Source organism: Lutra lutra, chromosome 11, assembly GCF_902655055.1.
Source record: "Lutra lutra chromosome 11, mLutLut1.2, whole genome shotgun sequence".
NCBI classification, from domain to species: domain Eukaryota; kingdom Metazoa; phylum Chordata; class Mammalia; order Carnivora; family Mustelidae; genus Lutra; species Lutra lutra.
The window spans coordinates 87,460,198-87,483,099 of NC_062288.1; the positions used below are offsets into that span (position 1 = coordinate 87,460,198).

Consider the following 22,902-nt stretch of genomic DNA (forward strand, 5'->3'; position numbering starts at 1 on the left):
TATAGTGCTTTCTTTCAGTGTGTAGATTCAGGTCTTATTTTAGGAAGATTTGCCTGCAGCACAGTTTGAAATACCTGTCTGGTTCCAATTATATACTTACTGAATCACCTACTTACTGTTGCTTCCTTTTGTATCTGTTTCATTATGTTTACTCACTTTCTAATCTGTTTTTTCTTTATTAGGCTTTTTTTTTTTTTTTTTTAGCGGTGGAGGGGAGGGAGTCTATTATGTGGGTGTATTTTTAAGACTTTATTTATTTATTTGAGAGGGAGGGAGAGAAAGTGCTGGCCTGAACTGTGGGAGATCGGGAAGGGACAGAGGAGGAGGGAGAGAGACAGGCACACTCAGTGATGAGCTCAGAACCCTACGCACCCACCCAGGGCTCAGTCTCACAACCCTGAGATCATGACCTGAGCCAAAATCAAGAGTTGGCTGCTCAACTGACTTTGCCACCCAGGTGCCCTGTTGGGAATTTTTTGATTACTGATTCAATTTCATTGCTGATAATTTGTTCATGAGGTTGTACGTTTGTAGGGATTTATCTATTTCTTCTGGGTTGTCAAGTTTGTTGGCATATAATTTTCATAACGTTCTCTTACAGTCCTTTGTATTTCCCATGTGTCAGTTATTTTTCCTCTTTTATTTCTGATTTTATTTGTGTCCTCTTTTTGTCTGATGAGTCTGGCTAAAGGTTTATAAATTTTGTTGACTTTTTCAAAGAACCAGCTCCTAGTTTCATTGACCTTTTTTATTGTTGTTGTTTTTTCTTTTGGTTTGTTTTGTTTGTTCCTCCTCTAATCTTTATCATTTCTTTCTTCTGATTTTGGGTTTTCATTGGAAAGTCATAATAGTGCTTCCTATTTTCTAGTCATTATATTTCTGAGCTGTTGTAATTTTGACTTATTGTTCCTTATTAAACTTCAACTATTTTTTAAATTTCTGTTAGGTTATGTTGAAATAATAGTCATGTTTATCTTTTTTGTGGTTACATTTTTCTCACATTTTTATTATCTGTTAGAGCATTATTTGTTTCGCACTTGATATTTTTCCTAAAATATATTATTGTAGGCTTTCTTTTTAATTCCTAGTGTTTAAACAGGTTTGGTTTTCCGGTAGTTTTAGAAGGAAGAACTTCTATAGGCAGAAGGGATGTGGTTTTTGAGCTTTGTGAACTATTTAAAGAAATTTGGACTTTGGAGCTTTTTGCCTTTATAACTGTGTTTTCCAGGAGCCTGGAAACTATGCATTCTTGAAGAGTTACCTTTAAATGTATTTTGCTGTTGTACTTTTGAGGTCTATGTGACTTAGATCTCTGCCCACGAAGAATCTAAATCTTCTCTCTCCTGGGGTTGACAATTTTTATGCTTTGTTTAATTAGTTCTCTCTTCTCTGTAGTTTCATTTCAGAGTGGGTCTCTGTTCTTCTAAAAGTGAGAGAATGTTTGTGGGATAGTTCCAAAATCCTCTTATAATCTAGAATCACCATTTTTTTTAAATGTTTTTCAGCCCCTTACAGATTTCCTGCCTTTTTTTTTGCATTTACCTCATCTTGGAGCCTATGAGAACATTATCTGACTTTATCCAGTTCTCAGATTTCCTTGGTCAGATTATTTTCTATTGCTAGAATTTTAAACTTGTTGGTTCCTCTTTTTTTTTTTTTTTTGATTTTGCTTATTTATTTTTGAGAGAGGGAGAAGAGAGGGAGAGAAGGAGCGCGTGCACATGAGGTGGGTAGACCTTTAAATTAGAATAGTTATTACTTTTTCAGAAGTTTTTTTTTTTTTAACCACCCCAAGTAAAAGACCTCCCCTGCTCTATGTCAGTTCCTTGTTTGTTTCTTTTATAACACTTTTTATAGTTTATAATCATCTTGTTTACAACTCTGTTTATTTTCAGGTGCTTCTTATTTGAACATTAGCATCACAATTGGGGATCCTGTCTTATCTTACATATCACTGTATTCCTAGAGCCCAGCATATGTTTGGCATTATAGAACTCAGTAAATGTTTGTTGAATTAAGTAACTTCAGTTTACAGCAGGCCCCCTCTCCACTATGGTTCTGTGTGAAAATGGGGAAGTATTTGGGAAGGGGTCAAAACCTCTACAGTATGTACAGGTATAAGTGGTTTTTGGAGAAGCTATAATTTTTATTGTATGCTCTTCAGCTCTATAGCTCTGGATATTCAGAATTGATTTTAGTTTATTTCTATTTTTGCATTTGAATTACTTTTTTATTGAATAATTTTTTGTCTCCTAAGTTTTATGCTATCTCCATTTATTGTTTATTAAAAAATAGAACTTAATGTTTTTGGCCCCAGGTACCCATTCTTATACCACTATGGTGGTACCCCAGCAGTGTTCACACATAACGGAAGCTCTGTTACAATCAGTGGGTTGTGTGTTGTTACTGACTGCTATGTAGGAAGAGGATTATACATGATACCTTGAATAAAGGATGTAAAAGGCTTTTCTTAGGATTGTAGAATGTTAGCATGGTCTCATGAGTGGTGTTTTCTAGAATTGTGCAATGCATCTGCTCTGATTAGAGCCAGAAGAAACTTGAGACCAAGGAATTTAACCTTTCCCTTTGCACTGAAGATGAAGGAATTAAAACCCCAAGAGATTATGTGACAAGCTTAACCCAACCAGTTAGTGGCCAACCTCCATAATCTTATGATTCCTAGTCAAAGTTTTAATCTTCTAGCTCCATTTTATCACGTCATTTAACAAAAGGGGGCACAGGTTTTAGTATGGTGTTTTTTTAGCTACAAAAAGGAAAATATTCCAGACTTGAATTCTTAAATACTCTGCTTGACTGACCTTTTCACATCAAAATTAGAGGTAGCTTTTGAGTATCTAAAACTCTCAATTTAAATTCGACTGGACTTACTGGTAAGTATCCTGAGCATCCATTAGCAGAAAAAAAATGTTAAATGTTCCATTTTCTTTGCCCAAGTGCTGCTTTTTATATTTATTTTAAGTGTTCTTAAGAGCAATGATTTAAAAGGTATTGCCAAGTAGGCTTAGGGTTTGAGCATATTTAATCAAAAAAAGATTTTTAATTTGCTTACTTGAACTCAAAATTTCTGGTAAATTATCTTCTCATGATGAATTTTAATAGATTGTTTCTGGTGTTATTTGGCAGTATATATTTAGTACATTTAAAAATAGGCAAAATAGAGACATAACTTGGAAAAGCTAACATTATATTTCATATTTCATTTGTCCATGTGTTTCACTGTAAATTTCTATAGTCCTAAATGAAGAATTCAGTTACAGCTTTGTCTTTGTATTCTGTGTCTAAGAAACTTTATGTGGTTCATTTTTATTGTCTTTTGTTTTCATCCTGCATTGGTAGGAATGAAAATGCGTATTTTAAAATTAAAATGCACATTTTAGAAAAACTGGTCAAAATGGGAAATCATTTTAGGCCTCAACCCATCTTCCTTAACAGCTCCTCTTGACCAGTTCTCAGTTATTATTTGCATTTTGTATTTTAAATATATTTTAGAATGGCAGGTACCTTCCCTTAGTAGATTAATTTTATTATTTGAGTCGTATAGTTTCTATACTGAATTGGGTCTTCTGAATATATTCAGTTTCTATACTGAATTGGTCTTTTTTCTTGTCATTTGTGTTTTTTTGGACAATAGTCAAAATGTGAAAACTGGTCATTAAATATCTAGAAGGGTGTTGGGTCATGCATTTCTTTGGTTGGCAGAAACAGAGCCTCCTGGCAACTGGAACTTAAGCCATGTTGTTGCTACCTGGAGTCATTTCTTTTTTATGTCTGCTACATTCTGTTCTGTGGTTCTGTTTACCTATACTTTTTTTTTTTTTTTTTTTTTTTTTTTTTTTGCCTTACACTTTTCTTACTGGCCCATCGCCATTTCCTATCATTGGTCACTAGCCAGTCTAGATTAGCTGTCTTTTAGATAGTTGTTAGGGAAAGTCACAGGTGTAAAACATCACTATCTAGAATTGCCCAGGAAAATTGACCAGGAAAGATAGTGAAAAAGAACATGTTTTATAGAATGCATCCATAGTGGCTCTGTTATTGTAGGTGAAGGGCTCTTATTAATTAATAGTCACTGCCCTGAACTAGTTTCTCATTTGCCTTAAAGGAACATCTGGGAGGGAGAATTAGAAACAATCTACAATCAACTTAAAGCTTTGGGAGATGATTTCTTTCTTAAAAGTTTTAAGAGCCAGGGGCACCTGGGTGGTTCAGTGGGTTAAGCCTCTGTCTTCAGCTCCGGTCATGATCTCAGGGTCCTGGGATCGAGCCCCGAAATGGGCTCTCTGCTCAGCGGGGAGCCTGCTTCCGCCTCTCTCTCTGCCTGCCTCTCTGCCTACTTGTGATCACTCTCTCTCCGTCAAATAAATAAATAAATAAAATCTTAAAAAAAAATTTTAAGAACCAATAAGCTCTTACTGTTTGCTTCTGCATCTCCTTTGTCTCTAAAAAGAAAAAAAAGTTGAGCCTGATTTTGATCATCTGATCTTAATGTAGTCAGTTTGCCACAAATAAGGAAAGTTTGTCACCATCTCAACTGTAATATTTTTATGATAATTATTTTTACTGTTTATATAAATAGTTTTATTACAGAAATCTGAACAATATGACAAATAGAAAATTAGTAAAATCCCTGAATAATACTTATGCTTCATCTTAGGGTTATTATATTTGTGCTTGCTTTATATTATTTGATATGAATTGGATCATACTATACAGGCTTGTAAATTGTATATAGATATATAAATAATAGGTCTTTTAAATAACAATAGAATCATATGTGCTTCTTTGTATGTTACATTGCAGAAATGTCTCCAAGTTAGCTGACATAGACCTGAAATATTCTCTAATAGCAGTATGATGTTCCATGGTTTATATGGTCTATAATTTATTTAATCTTTTCTCTAGCACTATAAAAAATGCATTAAACAGACTTATATGTACTAGTCTTTCTATGTATTTCCTTATGTATTGATTTCATTTTTTTAAAAGGATATATGTAAATATCTTTAAAATATATTTTTATATTTTTACAAATAAGTTTTTTTTTTTTAAAGATTTTATTTATTTGACAGACAGAGATCACAGGTAGGCGGAGAGGCAGGCAGAGAGAGGAAGGGAAGCAGGCTCCCTGCTGAGCAGAGAGCCTGATGTGGGGCTCGATCCCAGGACCCTGAGATCATGACCTGAGCCAAAGGCAGAGGCTTTAACCCGCTGAGCCGCCCAGGCCTTCCTGATGATTTCATTTTTATGGGATGGATTCTGACATGAGAGTGCTAAACAAAAGAATATGTACATTGAAAGTTTGTGGGGTTTTTGCAAATTTTCATTTTTTTTTTAAGATTTTATTTATTTATTTGACAGAGATCACAAGGAGGCAGAGAGGCAGGTGGGGGGTGGGCAGGAAGCAGGCTCCCCACTGAGCAGAGAGCCCGATGTGGGGGTCCATCCAGGACCCTGGGATCATGACCTGAGCTGAAGGCAGAGGCTTTAACCCATTGAGCTACCCAGGTACCCCGAAAGTTTGTGGGTTTTTAGAAGTTTTTTTTTTTTCCCTGAGAGAGAGAGAGAAAGAGAGCAGGGGGAGGGGCTAAGGAGAGGGAGAATGAGATCCCAAGCCGACTCCACATCAGGCATGGAGCTCATTTAGGGTTCAGTCTCACAACCCCAAGATCATGACCTGAGCCAAAACCAGGAGTTGGACACCCAACCAACTGAGCCACCCAGGCATCCCTGTACATTGAAAGTCTAATAGATGCTGCACATTGACTTTCCTTGTCCATATTTTCTACGTGATTTCCTGATTGTAGGGATCTAATTTAACCAATTTGATGGGTGAAAATCTTACTCTTAATTTTTTTCCCTGCAAACAAAATACAGGGATTTAGAGAAATTTTTGTAACTGTTTACTGGCTATCTTAATGATTTCAGTAACATGCATTCTGCTTATTTTTCGTTGTATTTGTCTTATTTTCAATGTGAAACAGTAGTTATAAGCATTTTTTCTATTGTTTCTGGTTTTTCTTTAAGGTGTTTTACATAATTCAAAAGTTTTTTTATAATCTAATAGCTATCTTTTACATCTTCTGTATTTCTTGGCAAAAAGATCTTTCCAACACTGTATTGTCTGTATTAGCCCCTAAATACTTTTCCTAATATTTTTATATATGTATATATTTAAATTGTTAACTGGGATTAATTTCTTTTTTTTTAATTTTTAAAATTTTATTTATTTACTTATTTGAGAGAGAGAGAGAGAGACCACAAATAGGCAGAGAGGCAGGCAGGAGAGAACACAAATAGGCAGAGAGGCAGGCAGGGTTGGGGGGGTGGGCAGAGAGCCCGACGTGGGGCTCGATCCCAGGATCCTGAGATCATGACCTGGGCCAAAGGCAGAGGCTTAACCCACTGAGACACCCAGGCACCCGGGATTAATTTCATATAAGAGTTAACTTGTTTTCTCCCAACAGATAATTCAGTTGTATAAACATCATTTAACTAATAACTCTCATTTCCCACTGAAATAAAATATCCCCTTCATCAAATAGTAAGTTCTAGTCTATACTGGGCTTAATTTCTAGGGTTTTTTTTTTTTTTTTTTCCTCTGAGCTAGGTCTGTACCTATGCCATTCCCTACTGTTTTTAATTATAGGGACTTGAAGGGTTTATAAAAACTGATAACATGACCTTTCTCACTCTTCTTTTTTATGTTTTCTTGGCTTTTTTGGTGCATTTATTCTCCTATACAAACTATTGTATATTGTGTACCCTTTGGGTAAAACTTGCCATACCTCAGATAGTGGGTAGGCTGGAGGTCTTTTTCTATGTTGTTGGTTCTCTATGGGTTACCAGGAGATACCTCTCAGTATCTGGATATCCTCAGCTAAGAGGGCAAGTACAGTCTCAGCTTCAGTGGTAAAGGGAACCAAGTCTACCAGATTAGCTCTTTCTAAAGCTCTTTGTGGGCCAGGGAGACTTGCAGATTGTCCCAGAAATGCTCATGCAGTTGATACCTTTGTTTGTGGGAGAGAACTGTCCATGGATCTCTTGGTTTTCCTATGGCCAAGCTTTTGTCGTGGTTCTAAAACTTCTGATTCTGGTGTCTGTCACCTGCTGAGCTCAGGAGAGGTACCTAATAGTTGACCTAGCATTGGGACTGGAGGTTATCAGGAATATCTTCAAGCATCCATCTATCCAAATCCCCTCAGGCTAACCTCACTTTATTTCTGGTTTGTATTTTAGTTCTCATTTGTTTATTTAAAAGATACTTTTTTTAAGTAATCTCTCCAGTCAACATAGGGCTCAAACTCACAACCCCAAGATCAAGTTGCACGCTCCACCGACTGAGCCAGCCAGGTGCCCAGTTTCTCATTTATTTTTATTTCAATTTAACATAAGCTTTAAGTTACAGGTAATAAGTACAAGTAATATATCTTATGCTTTGATGGATCTACTTTAATTTTTTTCTTTGTAGTGCTACCTATTTGTTTATATCATTATCAAATATTTATTAAGCATTTTGTGCGTAGCGGCATTTAGCCTTGAAGTTAGGCATATGAGGATGAATACCACCCAGTTCCTATTTTCTCAGAAACATTTTACATGGTCTTTCACTTCTTTCCTTGAAGTATTTTCACTTGGCATACATACTTCCTGGGTTTCTGTTTTCTTCATCTTTGTCCCCTTTTAGTCTCCTTTTCTCAACTTTTCTTATATAGACCTCCAAAATGATTGAAACCCCCCCCCCCCCAGCTTACTGAGACCGTTGGCTTTTCTAGCTCCATTTCATTCCTTAGGTCATCCCAATCAGTGTCATGGCTTTTTAAATATTTTAGCTTTGTTGTACTGGTATCCCTAAAGATACATGTATTTTTTGGTAATGGCATTTCCCCTAAATTTTAGCTTCAGATACGCAACTGTTGAATCTCCAAAAGGCTGTTTAATAAGCATGTCAGAGTTCACGAGACCACAACATATTGCAACTGTTTGCCCCCTTGACTTTGCATGTAGTGGTCCATCTGCTCACTTTTCACATTATGACTGGTTAGCTCCCTCATGTCATTTGTTAACATGAATGATTTTTGTGGTCCTACTGTATCATAGTTTAAATTTGTGAGATTTTCTTTCAAGCTTTATAACATTCATGTCGAAGTGATTTTTTAAAAATCCTAGCTTTTTAGCTTTAGCTTTTAACTATGGTATTTTCATGTAGGGTTCTCTTCATTTTGTGTTTTGTAATTTTTTTTTTAAGATTTTTTCATTTATTTGACAGAGAGAGATCACAAGTAGGAAGAGAGGCAGGCAGAAAGAGAGAGGAGGAAGCAGGCTCCCCGCCAAGCAGAGAGCCCGATGTGGGACTCGATCCCAGGACCCTGAGATCATGACCTGAGCCGAAGGCAGAGGCTTAACTCACTGAGCCACCCAGGTGCCCTGTAATTCATTCTTTTTTTTTTTAAGATCTTTCTTATTTATTTATTTATTTATTTATTTATTTATTTAAGATTTTATTTATTTATTTGAGAGAGAGCATGAGAGGGGACAAGGTCAAAGGGAGAAGCAGACTCCCCGTGGAGCTGGGAGCCGCATGTGGGACTCGATCCCGGACTGGGATCATGACCTGAGCAGAAGGCAGTTGCTTAACCAACTGAGCCACCCAGGCGCCCTTATTTATTTATTTGACAGAGATCACAAGTAGGCAGAGAGGCAGATAGAGAGAGAGGAAGGGAAGCAGGCTCCCTGCTGAGCAGAGAGCCCAGTGCAGGGCTGGATATCTGGAGGCTGGGATCGTGACCTGAGCTGAAGGCAGAGAGGCTTTAACCCACTGAGCCACCTAGGCACCTCCCCTGTAATCATTCTTAAAACACTTCTTTGAGGCACCTGGGTGGCCCAGTTGGTTGAGCATCCAGCTTTTGTTTTTGGCTCACGTCATGATCTCAGGATTGTGAGATTGAGCCCTGTGTTGGGTTCTCTTGCTCAGCACGGAGTCTACTTGAGATTTTCTCTCTCTCTCTCCCCCTTCCCCTGCTATATAAATAAAGAAAGAAAGAAAGTAAAAGAAAGAAAGAAATAAAATCTTTGTGAAATCCACCTTTTCTACTGATTATGAAATTATGTGTTAATTTTAGAAAGCTAGAAATGTACAAAAGGGCAAAAAAGTATCTCATTGAAAGTGGCATTGACAATTTAGTATATGCTCTTTGTCTTTCTCTCCATGCATGAATATTATTACTTACAACAACGATTTATCATATATATACTCTAAACAACTTTTTTCTCGTCAGTTACTGTGTAGTGAACAATTTTCAATTACATTTAAAGTTAGATTATAGAACATGAGTACAGGGTATTCTATAACACAAGTATGTAATAATTTGTCTAATTAATTCCTGATTGTGACGGAATTTGGTTGCTTGCAATTTGTTATTACAAACTGTGCTGTGATGAGTGTGGATGATTTACATACCCTGGATTATTTTTTAGGTTAAGTTCCAAGAAGTGGAAATAATTCTCAGGCTGTATAGTGTAGTAATTAAGAGCATTGGCTTTGGAGTCAGACTGCCTCAGAGTAAAATCCTCACTTCTAAGGTGCATGTATATTTAGGCAAGTTAATTTCTCTCTCTCATTTCTTAATCTGTACATTGAAGATAATAATAGTTTAGCACTTCTTAGGTGTATGTATATTTAGGCAAATGAATTTAACTCTCTCATTTCTTAATCTGTGCTCCAGGCTTATCTTTTGAATTACCTGCTCCATTCCTAGAACCAGCAATTTCCCTAGAATTCCTGTTTTCTTAGGGGATGCTGGGTAGAAACCAAGACCTGGGTGCTGGGTGTGTTCACTGCTGCTGGGGTGTCTCTACTTCTAGTCCCACTTAGTGAACAGAACTAACAAATAATATTTGTGTGTTGTTTGTGCATGCATGCACATACATATCTGTAATTATTTTCATATCGTTTTATCTGTGTCCATATTAAACTAAACATTAGTTCAAGTGATGTCCAGTCCACAGGGCTCATTCTAACCTTACTCTCTTTGCTTTTCTATAACTTTCCACACTGAAGTGAGAAGCTTGATTGCACTATCTGCCATCTATTTATTTGTTAAACCCCAGTATACATGTGAACTGATTCAGAATTAACCAATATCTCTGTGAAAAATAACTTTACCAAATACAGTACAGTTTTTATGTGTGGTTCCATTTTTCTTTAGCCTCATGGTTTCTGGTGAAAGCACCATCTTCCAAAGTTACTTATATCACTTCCTTTTTTCACCCAGAGTTCTGCTTTTGATCTTGTGCTTTAAAGACTTCTTAATCTAGGGGCTCCTGGGTGACAGAGTCTGTTAAGCATCTGACTCTCGGTTTAGGCTCAAGTCATGATCTCTTAGTGTCGTGAGATTAAGCCCTGTGTCAGGCTCCATGCTCAGTGTGGAGTCTGCTGAAGTTTTACTCTCCCTCTCTCTCTGTCCCTGCTCTCACCCACGCTCTTTCTCTCAAATAAATAAATCTTTTTTTTTTTTTAAAAAGGCTTCTTAATCCAAAGATTGATTGTATGCATATACATATACATACATGATGTTGCATATAATACATATATAACATACCTATATGTAGTATATAACAATATCATTGTGTGCAATATAATAATATATCTAATATGTATAAATGGAATTTATTTATTCTTAGGTATTTTATTTTCTTACCTTAAATTTCTAAACACACCTGTTCACTTTGGCACTTGGGTATTAAGTAGAAGTATATTTTTTCTTGCTTTTCTCCATTGTTTGAAATGCTGCCTTTATCATATTTTTTAGATCTTAGATATACTAGAATTTTTCTGTTTCTTATTCTTGTTCAGGTTCCAGATATTATATAACTTTATGATAATTTCAGCATCTGATAGATTATTCCTCTTTTTGCGTATTCATATTCACTTATAATTTTAATTATTTGTATAATTTTCTTTTCTTTATTTCAGGAACATTTTAGTGGATAAACCAAATGACCAGTCTTCAAGGTGGTCTTCAGAGAGCAACTATCCTCCCCAGGTAAGAAGGTAGCTCCTGATTCTATTTAGCATAGGCATTTAATTGACATCAGTTATGTGGAATTCATTAATAACTTACTCAGTCTTTGAAATTGTGAGATAGATTTTTATTTACTTTTTTTTTGTTTAAGTGTTGGAAGAGTTTTTATTTCGTAGTCAAATGCAGTGTGGAATTTGATGAAACATAGACTTTTTACTTCTGTCTGCTGGAACATTTCTTTCTTTATTTTTAAAGATTTTATTTATTTTAGAGAGAGGGCACGTGAGTAGAGGGAGAGAGAGAGAGAGAGACTCTCAAGCAGATTCTGTGCTAAATGCAAAGTGCCTTGCAGGGCTCAGTTTCACAATCCTGAGATCTGACCTGAGATGATTTAAGAATTGGGTGCTTAACTGACTGAACCACCCAGGTTCCCCTTTCTACTGGAGCTTTAAAATTTAATACGTATTTTTTCCACATTACTAATGATGCAAAATTAAGTTTCTTGATACCTTTTGATGAAAATGTTAATGGAAAGAACTGGTTATGGTGCCATTGCTGTTTTGAGCAGTAACTGATCTGAGTGCCAGTATGAGCAGAGGTAATGACTTCTGTTGTACTTAGACTCCAGTCATTCTGTAAATGTTTAAGGAAATGTTAGTAAGTTGAACTTTGACTCTGACTCAATGACTGCCTTTTAGGGAAAATAAACTTGATATAGTTTGTTATTTTACTAAAGTGGTATACTTAGGTGATGTCAAGACTATGAACTAAATAACTTTCCTTGACAAGTGGTATCTGAGGTCATTTCAATTTAAAAATAGTCATTCTTTCAGTTATATGCTTTAAGCATTGAAACTTATTATGTCCATCTCCTTGAGGAAATGAGTGCTCTGATAGGTAAAGCAGATGGGTAAGTAAAACCTACTTTTTTATTCTAGTGTAATTTTTGGAAGCCTAACCTCTATACTTACTTTTCCTTTTACATATATAAATGCATATATAAATATGTATATATGCATACCTTTTTTGGATCACACGGTATTTAAATGTTCTATTGCAGGGGCACCTGGGTGGCTCAGTCGGTTAAGTGTCTGACTCTTGGTTTTGGTTCAGGTCATGACCTCAGTCAGGATCTTGAGATAAAGCCCTGAGTCGGGCTCTGTGCTCAGCAGGGAGTCTGCCTCTCTCTCTCTCTTCCCCTCTGCTCCTCCCATAGCACATGTGCGTGTGTACACATGCTTGCTCACTCTTTCTCAAATAAATAAATAAAATCTTTAAACAAGTAAATGTTCTGGTGTAAAGTATACATCCAAAGAATATATATTCATACTTTTTATGTATGTATAAGGAATAATATCTATTTATTCATTAACTTTAGAAATATAAAACATCCATGACCTTTTGAAACCTCTTGTGAGCTCCATCTTATATTTGTCCTCTCACTCCTCCCCAGTAACTATAATTTCATGCTTTGTTAAGCATTTTCTTACTGTATTATAACTGTATTATATATGTATGTTTATACATGTGTTGTGATTTAGGTTTTATTTAAGATTTCAGCTTTGACTTTATATAAACCTAAATTGAATCACTCATTATAAATATTGATGTGCTTTTTTTTTTTGCTTTACATATAATTGTACTTTCTTAGTTTTCACTACTGTATAGTATTCCAGTGTATTAGCATGCCAAAATGTGTTTATCCATTTTGCAGTTGATAGGCTTTTCAGTTTTTTATCGTTTTTTTGCCATTATGACTAGGCTGCTATGAACAGTTCTGTATGTTGTTGTCTCCTGGTACACATGTACAAGATTTTCTTTAGGATATATGCCTTAGAGCACAGTTGTTGGATCATAAGGTATATGTATGTTCAGATAATGCAAAACTGTTTTACAAAATGGCTATATGATTTACTCTCACTGACAGCTTATGAAAGTTATTGTGCATTGCATTCTCCCCTTCACTTCTATGGCTAATTTTTAGGTTTTGCCAGTCTGTTAGATCTTTTATTATAACTCACTATGCTTTTTATTTGCATCTTCCTGTTTATATTCAAGCCTTTTTGCATATGATGGTGGGCTTACATTGTGTATGTTGTTGATGCATGACCCCCACCCACTGTACCCTGAGGTTGAATGCATTGTGTTTTTAATCATGCTTTTCTTATTCACATTTTCATTTTACTTAAATTGAGCCCTCAAATTTGGTGTGTGTTTTTACTCAGTTGTTTTTATGTTTTACCAATGAATTATATATAGCTTTTTTATTATTAGTGAAACTGTGGTAACCTCTTTACTGTAAAGTTATCTTTATTTGTTGTGGAACAGTATTTTGAAGGCAGTAGTATTTAATGTGTTTTTACTTATTTATTTGCTTATTCATTCAAAACTTACTTAGTAAGCACCCATGAGGTACCAAACTTTGTAGCAGTGAACTATTGTCTTTCCTCTTAATGAGCCAAGAAATACCTTAAATCAATTAATATTCAGTGTGGTAAGTGCAAGAGTAGAAGTTACTTAAAATTTTTATGATTTAAAAGAGACTGAGTTTCATGAAATTAGGTAACATGAATCTGTTTTTCTTCACTGTAATTACAAGTCACATATAACTGGAGTTCCGTGTAGCCAGTCTCAAAGAACAACAGTGTTGCTAGAAAAATATAACTGAAAGTAATTTCAGTTTTAGTTTTGTTAGAAACTGCCATATGAGGTGGAATGGGTATAGTTTTAATATGTAGATATGTAGCAAGTACTCTTGTTCTTCTAGTGAATGTGAGCTAGGTCTATAATACTAATTCCAGCCCTCCTCCTTTCTTTTCTTCTGAAACACATTCTGAAAATTACTAAAAGGGCTGAATTTTTAAAAGATGCCCACAAGAAGTTTATGAAAGCTAGACCTGAAATTGATTCATTCTCAGCATAATTATAAAACAGAAGGAATCCCTACCTCTGGGGTTACTGTGGGAAGAGTTGCATTGGCAAATTACTAAAGGAGAAAAGGAAGAAAACCCATCCCTGAGAGGTTTCAGCCGTGTATTGTTGCTTGTTTATATTTGGGAATCAGATTCTTAATACTTGGCTATTCAAGAATCCTTACTGTGTGATTTTAGTTTTAGGTGGTTCTGGATGTATAGCGCTCTTTTAAGCTTCTCAGTAGAAGCAGGTGCAGATCCTCTCTGAAGATAGTTACCTTTTCCCGAGGCTTCAGGTAGTTTCCATAAATCATTATTCACAAACACAAAGATAACCAAATGTACAAGGAAACAAGGTACCTTTAGTAAGAACTAGGAAGGAAGTATAGCAGAAACATGCAAAAATGTTAGGTATAGGAATTAAAAGTACTAAAAGATACCGGAATTAAGAATCAACATAACTGTATTTAAAGGAATAAAAGATTGGGGCACCTGGGTGGCTCAGTGGGGGTTAGGCCTTTGCCTTTTGCTCAGGTCATGGTCTCAGAGTCCTGGGATCAAGCCACACATCGGGCTCTCTGCTCAGCCGGGAGCCTGCTTCCCCCTCTCTCTGCCTGCCTCTGCCTACTCTCTGTCAAATAAATAAATAAAATCTTAAAAAAAAAATAAACTGATTGGAACGTTAATTATATCTACCATAATTCCTTCATTGCAGTCCCTGGATTAGTGTTTGACTGACTGTCTGAGAGAAGGTTTGGTACACCAGGGACCAGAAATTATGCCTGCAGTACCTTCTCACCTTTTTGTCTGTAGCTTTCATTCATTCAGTTCATTATGTACAAATTTAATGGCTGCTGTATTTCAGACTCTCTTGTAGGTATTTGACTAAGGAAAATCAGTGAGATATAAGCAGGACACAATCATATTTCTGGCCTCATAGAGCTTATTTTTTGAGGAGAGAGACAATACACAAAATAAATAATGTATTAAGAGGTGAAAAGTGCTACTGCAGTAATCCTGGCAATAATCCTGAAGCTTTTGACTAGGTGATGGTTGCCCAGGTGAGGAAAGCTGACTATGAAGGCACTTTGAAGTACGTGAGATCATATTATACATTTTTAAGCCTTTTGCTAATACGTAAGCAAATACAAAAGATGAATGTTGCCTCTCTTTTCTCTTCTGACTGGGTATTTGACCAGGAAGAAAAGGTAGGAGAGATTTTTGCTTTTATATTCTCTCTTACGTTTTATATGCTTTCTGTCTCTGTCACATACTGTTGTAAATCATCTGCCATGGACTCTATGGAAACTAGGGTCAGAGAGTTCACCTCCTAGAATTGTGTTTCTTCATACGTAAAAATAAGGCTTTAAGGTTATCATGTACTCTTTAAGTGTTTTATTTCTGGATTTCTAAATTTTGTATTATGGGGAAGTCTTTTTCTGAAGGTGGTGGGTAAATGGAAATATTACTCTATTACTAATTAACATCAAATCTTTCTTTTTTTTGATAGCAGAAATACTTGTTTTGTATCTATCATAGAGTCATAGGACTCCTTTCATTCTACTTTGTGTTGTGGTTAGTTGTTAGTGTGTGTTTTCCTCATTAGATTGTAAGATCCTTGAAAAAGTAGCATTCTGTTTTACTAATTTCTGTATTTCCCTTTCAGTGGTGTCATGACAAAGCTGGGAATTTTGCGTTTGCTGTGATTAAAAAAAAAAAAAAAAGAAGTATTATGTAGAAAATCAGTGTGGTTAGGAATTAGATTCGAGTCTAATTTAAACGTTTGAATTGTTATGCAGTGTCCAGCAGGGAGGCACACATATCACATTAGTAAGTGATTATATTTATCTAGGAATGAAAGTATTTTTCTTTTAATTTATGTTTATTGTTTTTTTCAAATGGCTACTAAGTTGTCAGTACATAAATACTTACTAAGTTTTTTAGACCTAACTGCTTAATAAATGGAACTGTTAATATTTATTTTGGCCTTGGATGCTGTATTATCTGTTGATGTGTAATAAATTACCCCAAACTTAGCAGTAAAAACAAACATTGATTTTTTAATTCTGTTACTGAGGGTCAGGGATCTGACAGTGGCTTAGCCCGGTGGTTCTAGCTCAGGGTGTCCTTGAGGTTGCAGTCAAGGGGTTGGCCAGACTGCAGTCATCTCAAGGCTTGCCTGGGGCTGGAGGATTCACTTACCTGGTTCTCCAGCTTGTAGATTGCATATGGTGGGATTTCTCAGCCTCCATAATTATGTGAGCCAATTTCCACGATAAATCTCTTATGTATCTTTCTATATATCCTATTTCTGTTCTGTTTCTCTGGAGTATTCTAATATACCAACTGTCTTCCACTTCCATGGTTTCCCAACTTTTACTTTCCTGCTGCTTCTGGTGTGTCTACTCTGCTAGTGCACTTAGCCCCGTACTAAAAGCTTTGGAGCGGGGACCCTGCTTCACAGCTTTTTGGCTCCCCTTCTTTCTGTGAGCATGCACTTCCCACCAGAGTTTGCTTCTGTGCACTCAGGTATTCTGTATCTTCAGATATTTCCTTTTTTTTTTTTTTTTTGAAGATTTTATTTATTTATTTGACAGACAGAGATCACAATTAGGCAGAGAGGCAGGCAGAGAGAGATGGGGAAGCAGGCTCCCTGCTAAGCAGAGACCCTGATGCGGGGCTCGACCCCAGGACCCTGGGATCATGACTGAGCCGAAGGCAGAGGCTTTAACCCACTGAGCCACCCAGGCGCCCCAAGATAATTCCTTTTTTTAAAAATCATATCAAGGTTTTATTTTTCTTTCTTTTTCAGCCAAGATTGTTTAAAATGTCTAGCTTCTATAGATACTTCAACAAACAATAACACTCATTGCTGCAGGGATTTGGGAAGAAGGGTACCTATACATTCTTAAATCTGAAATTAAAAATCTGAATTATTACAATCTTTTTGAATAATACCTGACAAGGGCCATTGATATTGAGAGTACAGTTGTCCTACTCAGTCCTTCCCAGGACTCTGCCTCTTAGAGATAAGAGGTTAAGTATGTTAAATGTACATAATTACTTAATACACCAATTCTTGCATAATGTAGTTCTGGGGAGAAGAAGAATACCTATCTGTAGCGGAAAGCTAGAATACATTTTTTGTGGGATATTGTTAAGCATTTAAATAAAATGATCTACTAGTTAACTTGGAGGGATTTCTACCATAAAGTAGAAAAGCATGATACAGAGAAACATCTACAATAAGATCCTACTGTTGTTACCTGAATAACAGCTTTCTCTCACAGTATGTATGTAGGTGTATAGACATGTGGTTATGTATGTATATTTGTATTTGATGCAGTGAGCCCAGATAAAGATAGGAAAGGACACATATCTGATTGTTAGCATTGGTGAGAGTAAGAGATGAGGAAAGAAAAAGAGAAAACAAAATCAATTACTTAAATAGTTATGCTCATTAAAAGTAGCATATATGATATTCCCCTTATGTAAAGAATGTGTCTGTGTGAGTTTGTGCATAGAGTGTTAAACTGAATTAGTACCAAAATGGTGGTGGTGGTTATATCAGGATAGTGGATTTTTAATTTCTTTTAAATTTCATTCTTACACTTTTAAAATCTGTTTTAAAGTTTAAATTAAAGCCATTTTCATTGTGATAGGGCACACATATTTTGAGACCTAATGAGAAAACACTGCTTTTAATTTGGAATCATCTGTGCTGGTAGGAAGTAATTATAGCATGAATGAAAACCCCCTAAATACTTTAAGATAGTAATTGCACCCTTCTCCCTCATCAGAATGTTTTATCAGAGTTATTGACCCTGCCATGGGAAACCTGTTTTTCAAGGTCACTGGCAAATATCCTGGCATTGGTTAAAATGTATGTTTAGCAACACATGTCTTGATAATTCCTTTAAGAAAGATCAGATTATAACTCCTCTAAAATTATAAGCTTCTTCTGTGGTAGTTTGAGTAAAAGTATGATTTTAGGTAATAGCCTTTGCCTTCTGGGGCCAGAGAAGGCAGTTAAAATGTTTAACAAACAACAAGTATTCTTCTTTTTGTATAATCTAAACAGGTCAGAAAAACTTTAGTGATTATTTAATACAGTTGGGGTGTGTGTGGTTGGTGGGTAGGTGTATGCTTTCATTTTTGTAGTATATTTAGGTTTTTCTTTCTCTGATGAATCATAGCAAGAATATTACCAGGGTAAATGCAAAGTGAGGAAGGAAATACAAGAAAATATATGCATTTCAGTGTAATTTCTAGGATACCAGTAAATTTATAAAGTGTCTTAATGGTATTTTGTCCAAATTTGTAAAAGGAGCATTATTTATAGGGCATAATACACTTTTAATCAATGTATTATTAAATGTAAATGTAAATATAATTTACATGTACCTTAAGCATACAGTATTCATTTTGAAAAATGCACACATAAATATAATTCTTACCTCTATCAAGATATAAAATGTTTCTGTCCCCTCAGAAAGATCCTTTCTGTTTCTTAACAGTGAATCCCTGTCTCTCCCACCCTCCGTCCAAAGGCACCGTCAGGTAGAACTGTTGCATTGTAAGGTAGGGTTATATTACGTTCTATGAAATTATCAGACTCCCAGTTGCTTCACAGCCTCACCAACATTTGGCATTGACAAACATTTTAATTTTAGTGATTATTGTTAGTGTGAAGTGGTTTTAATTTATAATTCTTTGATGACTAATGATTTAAGAACTTTTTTCCATTTGCTTATTTGTTATTCATTTATCTTTTTGTGAATCGTTTCTGTTTGCTTTTCTTATCACTGAGTTGTAGGAATTTCTTACATTTTTTCTGGATATAAATTCTTAGTTATGTATTGCACATATTTTCTCTAAGTCTGTGACTTGCTTATTCATTTTTTAAAGGATTTATTTATGTATTTGAGAGCGAGAGAGAGAGAGAACGCATGCACATGGAAGCGCAAGTGAGGGGAGGAGCAGGGGGAGGGAGAATAATATCCAAGCAGACTCCTGCTGAGCATGGAGCCCAACAACTGGTGCTTGATTCTCAGGACACAGGAGATTATGACTTGAGTCTTAACCAAGAGTTGGACATTTGACCAACTGAGCCACCCAGGCACCCGTTACTCATTTTCTTTCTTTTTTTTTTTTTTTTAAATACAATTTTTTTTTTTTTTTTATTTGACAGAGAGAAATCACAAGTAGGCAGAGAGGCAGGCAGAGAGAGAGGAGGAAGCAGGCTCCCCACTGAGCAGACAGCCCGATGTGGGGCTTGAACCCAGGACCTGGGATCATGACCTGAGCCGAAGGCAGAGGCTTAACCCACTGAGCCACCCAGGCGCCCCCCGTTACTCATTTTCTTAATACTAACTTTTATAATTTTTAAAATAGCTATTAAGGTATAATTAATGTACAATAAACCTCACATTTTTGGGGTACAATTTGAAAACTTTTAATCCATATACCCTAAAAAATATCACCACACTTAAAATATTAGACATATCTACTACCCCAGAAGTTTCTTATATCTCCTTTTAATTTATCTCGCCTACCTCCGTCTCCATCTCCGGGCAACCACCGATCTGTATTCTTTCATTATTAATTAATTTACATTTTCTAGGATTTTATTTAAATGGAGAAACATAGTATGTATTTCTTTTGTCTGATTTTACTCAAAGATATCTTGAAATTCAACTGTATTGTTTGTGTCAGTAATTCATCTATTTTTGTTCCTTAGCTGAATTCTCTTTTATCTTATATATCAGTTTGTTACTCCTATTACCTGTTGATGGACATTAGATTGTTTCTAGTTTTTGTTACAAATAAAAATGTGGTAAAAGTAATGTACAAGTATTTATGGCTTTAATTTGGATCTTAAAAATGATTAGTGATGTTGACTATCTTCTTGTATGCCTGTTTTGCCTTCCCTAAATGTTCTTTGGTGAAGTGGATATTCAAAGGTTTGTACATTTTAGCATTTGGTTGTTTTCTTATTATTGAATCTTGAGGTTTTTTTTAAAGTTTTATGTATAAGCTCTTTATTGGATATTTGATTTGCAAATATTTTCTCATCTTCTATATTACCACCTCCCCCCAGCTCCTACTTTCTTTCTTTCCTAATATTGGGGGGAATCTTATATTAAGTATGATGCTGGCCATGGATATTTTATAGATAGTCCTCTGTCCATTGAGAAAGTTGCCTTTTATATATAGTTTTCTGAGGGTTTCTAATCCTGAATGGGAATTGATTTTGTTGTCGTTGCTCCACACCTTAAAACCCTTTTGTGTTTCTCTACTCCACCTGGAATAGAGTCCAGATTTCATAATATAGTTAGATATTACAGCTCTTTTCCAGCAAGATGGGCAGTCTGTTCCCCTAACCTATAAATCCTGACTGGCCTTGTGACTTGGCTTTGACTACCAGGAAATTCTACGAAAATGTTATTGCAACTTCTGAGCAAGGCCTCAAGAGGCCTTATAGCTCTGCTGTCTCTTAGAACACCGAGAGCACAATGCTCTGAAGAAAGCCCACCTGACTTCCTTGAGAATACAGTCCTGTATGGAGAGGCTCAATTATCCCAGCAGGGTTCAGCTTCCTCAGTTCCATCTCAAACAAGTCCACTTCTCCAGCCAGTCTGCCTGCCACATGACTGAACCCTGGTGCTACCATTGGAGGAACTGTCCATTGAACTCACAGAATCTTTTTTTTTTTTTTTTTTAAAGATTTTATTTATTTGTCAGAGAGAGAGGGAGAGAGAGCAAGCACAGGCAGACAGAATGGCAGGCAGAGGCAGAGGGAGAAGCAGGCTCCCTGCTGAGCAAGGAGCCCGATGCGGGACTCGATCCCAGGACGCTGGGATCATGACCTGAGCCGAAGGCAGCTGCTTAACCAACTGAGCCACCCAGGCGTCCCAAACTCACAGAATCTTAAAACCTCATAAGTCACTGTTGTTTTCAGACACAGCCCAAGACATACATAGATATGGATCTGGACTTTTCTAGTCTTAGTTCCATCTTACCTGTTTCTTTACCAGTCCTTTCGATGAAAGTAAATGATATTCTCAGTTACTCATATTAGAAGCTAAATCATCCTTGATACCAGCCTTCCCTTCCTACATCCAACTATCACTAGATTCCATTTATTCTGTCTCCAAAATACATCAGAGCTGTCTAATCCTCTTCATCTCCATACCATTCTAGGCCAAATCTTCATCTCATCTCTTGCTTGAGTTATTGTAACAACATCTAACTGGTCTGTCAGCTCCTCTGATTTATTCTCCACAAAGCACGCTGTGTGTGTGTGTGTGTGTGTGTGTGTGTGTGTGTGTGTGTGTGTGTGTGTGTGTGTAATGTTAATGAGATCTTGGCTTCCCATTATATTTAATAGATCCCACTGTGTTTACAATTCAAACTCCTTATAATGGCATAGAATGCCCTGGTGACTGCCTGCTTCTTCAGTAACAACACATACCATTTGACCTTGCTGGTTCTGTGTAGTAGGTTGAGTAGTGACCCCCCTGGAAAGATATATGGAATCCCAAAATATGATCTTAGGGTCTTAGCAGATGTAATTAACTTAAAGATCTCAAGGTGAGATCATCCTGGATCAGCTAAGGCCCTAAATCCAATGAGTAGCATCTTTGTTCAGCACAGAAAGATGCCAGGACGAAGGCCATGTGAACATGGAGGCAGATAGCCACAAGCCAAGAACACCAGGAGCCCCTAGATACTGGAAGAGGAAAAGAAGGATCCTCTCCTAGAGCTTTCAGAGGGAAATGGTCCTGCCAGCACCTTGATTTCAGGCTTCTGGGTTCCAGAACTGTGAGAGAATAACTTTCTGTTATTTTTTAAACCACCGTTTGTGGTAATTTGTTTTTTGTTTTTTTTTTAAGATTTTATTTATTTATTTGACAGACAGAGATCACAAGTAGGCAGAGAGGCGGGCAGAGAGAGAGAGAGAGGAGGAAGCAGGCTCCCTGCAGAGCAGAGAGCCCGATGTGGGGCTCGATCCCAGGACCCTGGGATCATGACCTGAGCCGAAGGCAGAGGCTTAACCCACTGAGCCACCCAGGTGTCCCTGTGGTAATTTGTTATGGCAGTTTGAGGAAACTTACAACACACTCTGTTTCATCCTTTAAGCACCCTTGAAGCACTTTCATTGTTAAACCTATCTAAAGCTGTAAAGTAAGTCCTGCTACTACTACCTCCCCTATCCCATTTTCTTCCTTTATATCACCCTATTCCTTATAAGTTGTAATTATTTATATGATTAAAAAGGATTTTAAAAATCACCTTTCTCACATTGAAAAAATATCTCAAGACTGAAATTGGGAACAAGTTTTGAACAGTAAAGTTTTTTTATTGTTTGCTTAATTCTTTGGCTGAATTACAAACCATTGAGATAGTTCTTTGATTTTCTGTGTGTGCCTCCCGCTTTTGAAAAGAGATTGTGATGCATTATGTTTTATTTTAAAATTAATATATTGATACTTATATATTTAAAATTCAAAGGTTGATATATAGTGTCATGGAGGAAGACCTTCCTCTGCACGGTGTTCCTTCTAGCTGGACTTAGGATCAAATTACCGTGAGACAGATTAACAGGAGAAAAATCAAATTTAATAGGTGTACCTATGGGGAGTCCATGCAGACATGAAATTCCAAAGACAGTGAGGCAACAGGAAGGTTACATGAGCTAAGACAAAAGGTAGATTCTAAGGATATGAAGGGGAGAAAGTTCAGTAGCAAGAAGGTGAAAGGAGATGTTTGGAAAAACAAGGTTTCAGAGTTCTGCAATTAAGTTCCTTAGGTAAAGGGGAGCCTCTGTTGATAGCTCTTTTCCTGGTTCAGGCTCTTATTACCAGCTTAGCAATTGAGGGGGAGGCTGAGTTTTTCCTGCATCTGCTGGGTTTTGATTACTTTTAACTCAAAGTAATCTTATGCCA

The 22,902-nt window shown here is 36.4% G+C and overlaps 1 protein-coding gene across 2 annotated transcripts in view; it reads left to right on the forward strand.

Annotated features, from left to right (window-relative positions):
• Positions 1 to 22,902, forward strand: part of MKLN1 (muskelin 1) — a 173,277-nt gene that overhangs the window by 31,441 nt on the left and 118,934 nt on the right. For both annotated transcript variants that reach the window (XM_047694932.1, XM_047694931.1), the window contains exon 2: positions 10,994 to 11,063. In XM_047694932.1, the coding sequence (XP_047550888.1) occupies positions 10,994 to 11,063 (70 nt within the window). The remainder of the gene's footprint in view (positions 1 to 10,993; positions 11,064 to 22,902) is intronic.